This window comes from Puccinia triticina, chromosome 4A, assembly GCF_026914185.1.
Source record: "Puccinia triticina chromosome 4A, complete sequence".
NCBI classification, from domain to species: Eukaryota; Fungi; Basidiomycota; class Pucciniomycetes; order Pucciniales; family Pucciniaceae; genus Puccinia; species Puccinia triticina.
The window spans coordinates 1,459,222-1,469,587 of NC_070561.1; the positions used below are offsets into that span (position 1 = coordinate 1,459,222).

General features: G+C 45.2%; 2 protein-coding genes across 2 annotated transcripts; one reads left to right on the forward strand and one right to left on the reverse strand.

The window, feature by feature from the left end:
- Positions 1-607: 607 nt before the first annotated feature.
- PtA15_4A158 (uncharacterized protein) lies at positions 608-3,466 on the forward strand (the record flags this gene model as incomplete). Its single annotated transcript, XM_053168013.1, has 8 exons — positions 608-752; positions 834-1,283; positions 1,345-1,777; positions 1,840-2,149; positions 2,245-2,735; positions 2,807-2,888; positions 2,978-3,265; positions 3,356-3,466. 8 exons carry the CDS (start codon positions 608-610, stop codon positions 3,464-3,466), a joined length of 2,310 nt encoding a protein of 769 aa, XP_053019265.1.
- Positions 3,467-5,459: 1,993 nt separating this feature from the next.
- PtA15_4A159 (uncharacterized protein) lies at positions 5,460-8,218 on the reverse strand (the record flags this gene model as incomplete). The annotated part of the gene is made up of 2 exons (XM_053168014.1): positions 5,460-5,471; positions 7,244-8,218. The coding sequence occupies 2 exons, from the start codon at positions 8,216-8,218 to the stop codon at positions 5,460-5,462; spliced, it is 987 nt and encodes a 328-aa protein (XP_053019266.1).
- Positions 8,219-10,366: the final 2,148 nt, after the last annotated feature.

Sequence of the window (10,366 nt, forward strand, 5' to 3'; positions counted from 1 at the left end):
ATTTTTGCTTCCATTGTCACAAGCCGCCGGCGCAACCACTGAAACAACTGGTATTCTAAATCCACTTACCGGCCTATCTAGAGGCCGACGGACAGCGGGAGCTATGATGGTACAATGTCCAACACCGTGCAAGTACCTGCCACAGAAAAAACGGTAAAGAATGTTCCCCTTTCAAATATTGCCTGCCTTCAACCCGGCTGACTGACTCATACACAGCTCTCCTCCCTATCAGAAAGCAGGGCCAGTTGCATCGGATTTACTGGTGTGGTCGTCGGTTTCCGTGTGACGTAGCAAAATCATTTGCCAATCTCTTTGTTCGCCTCACCACCTCTCATGACAGCTGCCCTTTCTTCTTCTATTCATTGCGGAGATTATTGACATAGTACGTCGTCCCCTCCACCTCAATCTTAGTCTTGTTTACCACTTTGAATGATTCGAATTGATTGCGTTGATTGTCCTGATTCTCCTGCGTCGACTGATTCGACTTTCCCGCGTTGATTGATTTGAATTTCCTGCGTCAATTTATTTGACTTCGCTACATTTAACTTGACTACTTTGATTGATTCTACTAGAGTTTGTTGATTTATTCGACTTGCTAATAATTATTATGCCACCTAGAGGCCAGGCTCGGAAAAAACTTCAACCTTCCCCACCCAGATTAGGGGGTCAAGTCACCTCACGCCGGACACGATCTGGAAGAAATTTCGCCCCTGAATCAACTGATGTTTTGGGGCAGCAGGAGAACGATGATTGTAGATGTCCTGAAGTGGTTTAAGCTTTTTGCAAGAGTTCATAATTAAACTGAAGTGTTTCACCGTAATTCTGTATGACAGCATCTTCTCGATTGCGGACCCCTCGGCGAGCAAAGCAAAACCGAGTCACCCAGTCACCTCCACCCCCAGTCGGAGCAAAAGGCCGGAAAAGGAAAGTGTTAGTCGTTGAGAGTGACGAAGAAGAGGAAGTACGCCCTCCTAGGCGGCCGCGTCGGGGCCGCTCTCCAAAACGTCTCACTCATTGTCCCCGGGATAAGGATCGGAATGCGGCATCGACAACAAGTTTTGATTTCACTCAGAGTTCTTCATGTACAGCGCCGCCTGTTGTCACTTTCCCCTGGGGATTTTCCATACCCATCGCCGAACTCACTCAGGCTGACAAGACTCAGCTTCAATTCAGTCGAGTATCTGAGGCCGATTTAGCAAAGGTTCTTACGCGCATCGGATGTAGCGTGGCAGGTCAAAGCAAGACCCAATTAGTCCAACTTTGTATTGCTTACGCCTTAACCAGTAAGTCACGCTATAAGCTTGTCATACGTGGAACTCAATTACTGATCCTTCATGAGTCCAGTCCATCAGCTGCCGCCGCTGGAACCGACCTTGCCAACTGAACCTAGTCAACATCAACCCAACGATTTGCCACTTGAACCTAACCAACATCAACCGATCGAATCAGATCCACAGCACCAACGCCGTAGCTCAAGCGCTGATCCAATCAACCACTCCGATCCGGAACTTCAGACGCCTAAAGCCTCTGGATCAAGAGAAACAGATCTGATTCAACTCGAAACTCCGGTCTGCCGTCCCAACCAAGTTCCTTCTTGTACCAACCGAGTTCCAAATCAAAGTACCATCAACATCAATTTTTCGAGCAATGCCCTCTCAGACCGTCAAATATCAAGTGAAGCTACTCCCCGAGGTACACTCCCAGACGATTATGACGAAATTGTTCCGGCCATACCTTTGCCAATGCCTCAAACTTCAGATGCTCCAATGACTGATAGGTACGATTTTAAAACTGTAAACTTCGTTAATTAGTGAAATTCATTTGGGATTGATTGTACAGGAACGATCCATCCCCAAATGAGTCAGGCAACCGTGTTACCCCCCAAGATAACAATCAACGCCATCCTCCACCCGCAAATCTGTGGAGCCAAGCGACCCAGACCGACATTCTTCGGATTTTGCAGGTACATACCGAAAAATTATCACTGATTCAAGACGACATCGCATCTGCCGCTGAAAACTATCAAGACATCATGGAAAAACTGGACGGCTTGCACGATAAAGTAGACCACCAAGCCACACGAAGGACCCGTGAAAAACAAACTTCAACCATCGACCCATCCACTGTCTCTCGTTCTGGAAAGTTTAAAGTATGCCTAAATATTTCTTTGCATGATTGCCAATTGCAACCCGCAATCCAAGGCTGGTTTTTGTTAATTCTCCATTTTATATTCCGGATATAAAGAAACTTATAGGTCTTCTGTTTGAATCTCTCTTTGGCTTGCCTGAGGGTGCAATTTTACCCCCCCCTCCCCCTACTGCTCGCGAGAAAAAAAGTTGGCTGCGAGGCGTTGCCGCATCAACACGAGACAACCCCGAACCTGATACTCACTCCGACTCCGAAGCCTCCGAGACGAATTCCAATAGCAGTGAAGACATTTCAGATCCTCATTTTCCGTATCGTCGTACCGGAGGTCCTGGGCATGTCTCCGCCTCCCAAGAACAGCTGAAGATCATGCATGACATGATGAAAGAAAAAGGGATGCGGCGATTCCGTTTTGACTTCAATTTAGCATTATCTGCGCCAGAAAATCGACTTTGTTTAAATCTGGCCAAGGACATTTTTGTTTGCTTAGCAGAATGCGACGAGTACGACGGGCTTCGGCCTGAGGAAAAAGACCCAGGTGTAGTTCTTTATCATCTCACAACTTATGTCAAGGAACGTTATGCGCGAAAGTAATTCATTTGTCTGGATCCACTGGCCGGATTGAGCCCGATTCAGCTAAAATATTGTTGGATGAATTTAGGGTCAGGGCCGCGAATAGTTGGACACCAGATGAGCAGACAAAGAATACCAACATTGTAAAAAGAAATGCTCGACGAACAAATGTATTTTTTTTTTGGCATTTGTTGCTATTCATAGTCCATCAACTGATTGAGTATTTTCTTCTCATGCTGATTATAATAAAATCACAAAGCTTAAAGCCGCTCGCCTAGAATCTGCTATAGAGATTGGGGGCTTGAATCACTTTCTCCCGGTTATCAAAAATGCTTGCAGTGACGACGAAACAGACGACGAAGCACTGTCGGCCGCCCCTGTCGCCAGTACTTCAAGAAGGGTTTCAGCTGGTACGAAAAGACACACGAAGAAGTTTTGCAAAGTTCGGCGGCTTCCATGGCGCAGTCAAGCATTGACGGAAGCCTTTGTCGCTCTGGATGAGTACCGCGACAGAAAGAAAGGAGGACATCTCACATCTGCCAAAGGGGTTCGTCCACGGACCCGACGCCGCCCGGAAAACGCGCCACAAAGCTCCTTCCCTCCGCCAAAAAAAATGAATCATGTTTGCTTTGACCAGGATTGGCTTCAACTCCAAGACCCTGTTTTTCTCAACTCACTCGAAGTTAACACCTCGTCCGACTTCCCTATCAAATCCATCTTAAATCAAATTAAAAGATCGTTCCGGTAAATCGGCCCATGCGTATTCTCTCAGCTTATATAGATGCGTTAATGTTTATAAATTTGTATATAGCCTGATTTTCAAATTGCACATAGTTATGATATTTTCATAAATCTTTGGGGTAAATTTGAATATGTTTTTTTTTCTGAACTTGTATATATATGTTAATGTTTCTCACTTGTATATAACAATATTTTCAACTTGCACATAGTTATGCTTTTAATATGTATCTATTTATGATATCAATATTTATGATGTGCGCCAAATGAAGCCAAGAGTATGATAATGAAGAGAACAAAAAGATGAAATTGCATGTCATAGGAAACCAAAAAAAAATGAAACTGAGAAAGGTGAAATATAGAGCCACAAAGAAACAAGACACCAACATGTATTTGAGACACAAGTGGAGTGTGTAAATTTCTGTCGATGGAGGATGTGAAATACAAAGGGAAAAAATTGGATCCTAATAATATGTTTTTTTTATTTTTTTTTACCATTATTTTACCCACTTTTTTTTTTATTTTTTTTTTGGGCGAAATAATAAAAGTTTGTAGTGTCTGTTAGTCTGCTACCATGATGTATCACCACAGTATAGAGGTCTGTTGGATCGACCCATGAGCACTACCAACCAACCACCCAGCTGGCAGCCACAAGCGTCTGTAGCCTAGTTGGTAAAGGCAGCACTCTAGTATGTGTCTCAGCATAGCTGAGGTCGTGAGTTCGACCCTCACCAGACACATCTTCATTTTACAGTCTCTACAGGTTATGAGCCCAGAGCTACCTGAGCGCTACTTGCTTACAATAGAGACTTGATGAATTTGTGAATGCTTACTTGTAAGACCACGCAAACCCCTATAAGCCTACATCTAGATCACGGGTTCAATCCCTACGCTGATCATCTTTCCTGGGCTCATAACCTATTGAACTTGTGAAAAGTATGGTCCGAGTGAAGTGGGTATTGAACCCACAACCTCGTGTACTGTGAGAGTCAAACTCACATACTCAGCATTCATGAGTGATGCTCTAACCATTGAGCTAAGTACACATTGCATAGAAATGAGATTGAGGTGATGACACACATAATATGCGAGAGGTTGCAAACTAAGTGCATTTAACATTGGCATTGTGGTACGCTGCAACTGAGCAGACAATCTACTCTCAATACTCCCCCTTGCTAGTTGCAGGGTTAGAAACAATGCACCTATCTTTTCCAAGTTCATTTGAATAGCAGCATAGCGCTATCTGGGCTCATAACCTATTGAACAAGTGAAAAGAAAGGTCCGAGTGAAGTGGGTGTTGAACCCACAACCTTGTGTACTGTGAGAGTCAAACTCACATACTCAACATTCATGAGTGATGCTCTAACCATTGAGCTAAGTACACATTGCTATGTTGCAGTTGAATACAGTAGATGTATGCTTATGATGATGTGTGGTGTTGCCCCAATGGTGATTGGATGTGTAAGCAACAATGTGTTAAGCAGTGCTAGATTGACACTTCAACATGCATCCCAGGCATATCGATTTCATATTGAACATTGAGTACTCTCCAATGTACGTTCGAATTTCAATTGAGTTTGCTTTGATTGAAACTCCAAGGTATCCCAAAGTCAACAATCAAATATAATTTGAACACCTCTGAGTTCGAAATATATTCAAATGTAATTCAAAAAATAATTGAAGAGACTTCGGGTTTTGTTCAAAGTCTCCACCCAATCAATATTCAAAGTCATGGGCCCATCGGATTACATCTGATGGGTGTTTGAAAGGACTTCAAACACTCAGTTCGAACTCACTTGGTCAACTAGTTTGACAAAGTTGGCGACGTCCCCTCTTGCTGGCGGGGAGTTCAAACATATTTCGATTGAACTTTGGAAGGCTTTTGATCTTTTGCGTCCGTGGTGGAGATGACAATTGATCAAGGTATGCATATGTACATGGAAGTCTAGATCGGGCACGGTATGCATACAATACAATCTCCTACAGCTCCTATACAGCCCTCTTCACAAGCAGACCTGAAGCAACAAAAAAAATGTCTTTGGCAAAAAATGTATGGAAACTTGACTGCATGAGGAAAGCCGGTGTCAAAATATGAGGGCCCAATTATAAACCAGTTTTGGAATAATTTTGGGATTGTTTTCAAATAAGTTTGAAATCAAAAAAAATTATCTTGGTGGTGCAGATACAGGGGCCAAAACTGTTTCAAACCAAGTGTAAATTATAAACCAACCACCATGCTGGATGAATTTCCGGGGCAACTGAACGTGAGCCTCACACTAACACAGGTTGCTCCGTCAGCAGTCATTCGTCTTGCATGCGCCAAGACAATGGCAGTGACGACAGCAGCGTTCCCACAAACTTGGGGGGACAACTGGCTGCCAACGTCTGCCGACTCTCCCAAGTCAATAGATACCCGTGAATCAGCCTTGAAGGCTGATTCTTGCGTGCAACATCCTGGTTCAACTGCGAGAGCCTGTAGCTTGCTCATTCTGCGAGCTACATATGAGGTCCCGGGCATTGATAGATGCGCTTGCATCCTGGCTATCCGTCCATGGTTTCCATTTTGCAATTACCCGCAAATCAGCCTTGATGGCTGTATCTTGCGCAAGTAGATATGCTGTGGCCTTTGGGGGGGGGGGGGGGGGAAGTACTGGTCAGGTGTATGGAGGGCATCTGCATGCTGAGCTGTAATCACATTCAAAACAGTATTGGTAAACAAGTTTCCCCCAAACCACCTCCCCAAGGTGGTTTGGGTTGTTTTGAGATTTTCAATCCCAAAAAAGTTAGCAAAAAGATATTTCAAACTTATTTGAAACCAATCCTAAAATTATTCCAAAACTAGTTTATAATTGGGCCCTGAGAGTCAGTGGAGCGTTAAGCCCCTTCTCCAGGAGGGCCAATCTCTCCACTGCGGATTGCTCCACTTAGTCGGGCCCAATCATAAACCAGTTTTGGGATAATTTTGGGTTTGTTTTCAAATAAGTTTGAAATCAAAAAAAGTTATCTTGGTGGTGCAGATACAGTGGCCAAAACAATTTCCAACCTGTTTCAAACCAAGTGTAAATTATAAACCCACCACCATGCTGGATGAATTTCCGGTGCAACTGAACATGAGCCTCACACTACCAAAGGTTGCTCTGTTGACAGTTGTCCGTCAGCTTGCATACCCCAAGACAATGGCAGCAACAGCAGCAGTGTTCTCACGAACTTGAGGGGACAACTGGCCTCCAATGTGTGCCGACTCTTCCAAGCCAATAAATACCCATGAATCAGCCTTGAAGGCTGATTCTTGCACGCAACATCCTGGTTCAACTGCAAGAGCCTGTAGCTTGCTCATTCTGCGAGCTACATATGAGGTCCCGGGCATCAATAGATGCACTCGCATCCTGGCTATCCATCCATGGTGTCCATTTTGCAATTAACCACAAATCAGCCTTGATGGCTGTATCTGGCGCGATTACATATGCTGTCGCCTTGGGGGGGGGGGGGGGGGGGGGAAGTACTGGTCAGGTGTATGGCGGGCATCTGCATGCTGAGCTGTAGTCACATTCAAAACAGTATTGGTAAACCAGTTTCCCCCAAACCACCTCCCTGAGCTGGTTTGGGTTCTTTTGAGATTTTCAATTCCAAAAAAGTTAGCAAAAAGATATTTCAAACTTATTTGAAAACAATCCCAAAATTATCCCAAAACTGGTTTATAATTGGGCCCTTAGGATTTCGCAAATCGTGCATTGAATGCGGCATATAATCGAGTCAATGTATTCGATGGTCGTCGCTTGAATTGCACCAATCGATCCAATCTTTTCGCTGGTGCTTGATTCAATTTATCCGCTTGAGCTCGTTCCAGTCGAGCCACTCGATTCGAACGAGAGAATCTATTCACTAGAGATAATTCTTTCGGTGTAACAAATCGATTGATTGTAGTGATTTCAGCCGGGATTCTAGACTTCTTGGATGTAGAAGCCATCTTTGGGAAAAGATGTGACAATCCTTTGAAAGTATATCGCTCAGGCTGCGCAAAGGCAAGTTGGTTCTTCCGCGGGACGGGCAGGCGTACCCGGTCTGACCCTTTTACATTGGCTAACGGTGCCGCTTCTACATCGGGTAACGTTTCTTCTTCATTGATATCTTTCAACGCTGGCGCCCATTTCCTAGGTTTGGTAACTTTGGCCGCTTTGGCGACTTCGGGTGCTTGGGTGACTTCGGGTGCTTGGGCGACTTTGCTCGCTTTTTGTTCCTTCGCGAGTCGTGCATTCTGCAACTGGTGTAATATCCCCTCATACATGTCTATGGCTCCAGATTCATCGTTTTCCTGTTTTAAAGTTTTAAGCTTTTCGTCGAGTTCCGCGATCTTTTGCTGTGTTGATTGAACTCGCGGCTCGTCGAATGGGACCATTCTACCATCATTGAGATGCGCAACCTTTGAGGCGCCATCGGTAACTTTTGCAGGCTCCGCAGTTTGCGCTAGTGATTTGGCTGCGCTACCTTCTCTCATGGCCGCGAGATCTAGAGTTGTCGTTCCGGTGTCACCTAGCTTGGTTGAATCCTGCGCGGTACTGCCCAGTCCTTTTCCAGCGCCAGCCACCAAGTTCAGATTATCTACCCGTTTTAGCCCACCAACTACTGTACCCAAACCGTCTCCACCCGTTGCGGATTTTAATGCCATACTCATGGCGTCAACTGGATTGAGGAGGATGCAATACAATAGAAGAACCTGCACTGCTCGTGTCTTGAAACTTGTGTTCTCGTTTGTGAAAACCATGATGATTATGATGGGAAATAGACGGTCTTTTCCGTCAAATGAACCTGCTGAAAAAAATTCTCTATGATAATGGTATTGAGGATTGTGTGGACTTGTATGGAATTGTACGAAATAAGGAGTGTGGTTCCTTGTTATCCGCTGAAAAATATCAATGTAAGATGTGATAGTAAATCTGAGTTAATGAGTGGGGGGCCTTAGAAAGAATGAAGTAATCGAAAAAATTGATGAAGAAAATGAAACAGGGGAGGAGTACGTCCCAGAAAACACTCATTAAGCACTCAGAGTCGGCAGACTTCAATGGAGGGAAGATTCGCTGACACTTTCGCTACTGCCTCCTGTGAGGGCGCTCTTTGACACCCGGCTCGCTCCTACATGATCTGTTACTTTCTTCTTTCCTACCAGGGAGGCAAGGAGCCATCGATCTAACATCAATTATGGCGAGTTGCGAACTCGTCGTCTAAGGATTTTGTCAATAATTTATTCAAGTATCTTCTACAAGATCGACATTGCCCTCCAAGCCGACAACGTGTTTGGTCGTCAGCTCCCCTTACTTAATCGTTATCGAAAGTGACCAGGGATGGATGTATCTGTTGGCCCATGGGGATCTTTATGGGCCACCAAGAGCCCATTAGCTATGTGGGGGCCCATGGTGGGCTTTCTGGGAATTCAAAGGCCCATGGGCTATTCAGTGGCCCGGTTTGATACTTCTAGACCACCAAAAGCCCATGTTGAAATTTTGGGCCCATCAAAAGCCCCAGCAGCTCCCAGGGAAAGGCAAAACTCCTTTAATACTGACCCAATGTGCTTTTGGGGAAGGCCTGTCTCAGGCCCGCTCAAGGCCTGCTCAAGCCCGCTCCAGGCCCGCCAGGCCTGTGAAAAAAACCCATCCCAAAACATTGTCCAATGATTTTTGCTCAGTTTGGGATATTTCATTTTTTTTTGGCTCAGCATGCTCCTGAGTGAAATTTTGGTTTTTGTTTTTCATGTTGACTTTTGTTTTATTTTTTGGGCAAAATAATAAATGTTTGTAGTGCACTAGAATTATCTGCAATTTTTCCCCAAAAAAATCTGTGGCTTGGGTTGGGGAAAATGCTTTTTTTTTAGCAAAATGACATGTGCAGTAATCAAAATTGAGCTAAACTGAGCATGCTCAACCCCCAAAACTTCCCAGAATGAATAAAAATCCTTTTTGCACTCATTTTGTGAAAAAAGAAAAGAAAAATGCTGAGCATGCTCAGTATAGTTGAATTTTACTTCTGGTAAATCTTTGCAAAATTGGTTTAGTCCTAGCCACCTGAAACAGCAGGACTTGTGTCAAGTTAGCCAATGCCATGTTGTACAAACTAGTTGGAACCACATATCCAATATGGCATCAGACCACTCTGCTGATGCCGTGTTGGATGAGTCAACCAGATTAGAGATGGCATCTCGCACCCGGGTACCCACCACAGGTGCGGGTACCCACCTGAAATTTTGCAAAATCTCAACATCCGCACCCGCACCCGGCACCCGCCGGCGTGTGCTTGGTGGGTATACCGGGTACCTGCTGGCGGGTGCCGGGTGCAGGGGCGGGTACCCGCTCTGATATACTCACTGCCGGTGAGAAATCCCTCCCGGTCAGCAATACATACACTCACTGACCGGGAGGAATTACCACAGTCAGCAAGCTCATCGCGATGGCCGGGAGGGAGTCCTCCCAGCCATCAAGCCATCAATTATAGGAGTCCTCCCAGCCATCAATTATATTGATGACCAGGAGGGAGGACTTCCTCCCGGTCATCGCAGCAAGTATATTGATGACCAGGAGGAAGTCCTCCCAGCCATCAATTATATCGATGACCGGGAGGAAGTCCTCCCAGCCATCAATTATATCGATGACCAGGAGGGAGTCCTCCCAGCCATTGATTATTTATTGATGACCGGGAGGAAGTCCTCCCAGCCATTGATTATATTGATGACTGGGAGGAAGTCCTCCCAGCCATTGATTATATTGATGACCGGGAGGAAGTCCTCCCAGCCATTGATTATATCAATGACCGGGAGGAAGTCCTCCCAGCCATTGATGAATCCTCCCGGTAATCAATATACTCGCTGACCCGGGGATTCCTCCCGGATTCCCGGGGGTATAGTACCTCCTTGACCGGAGGG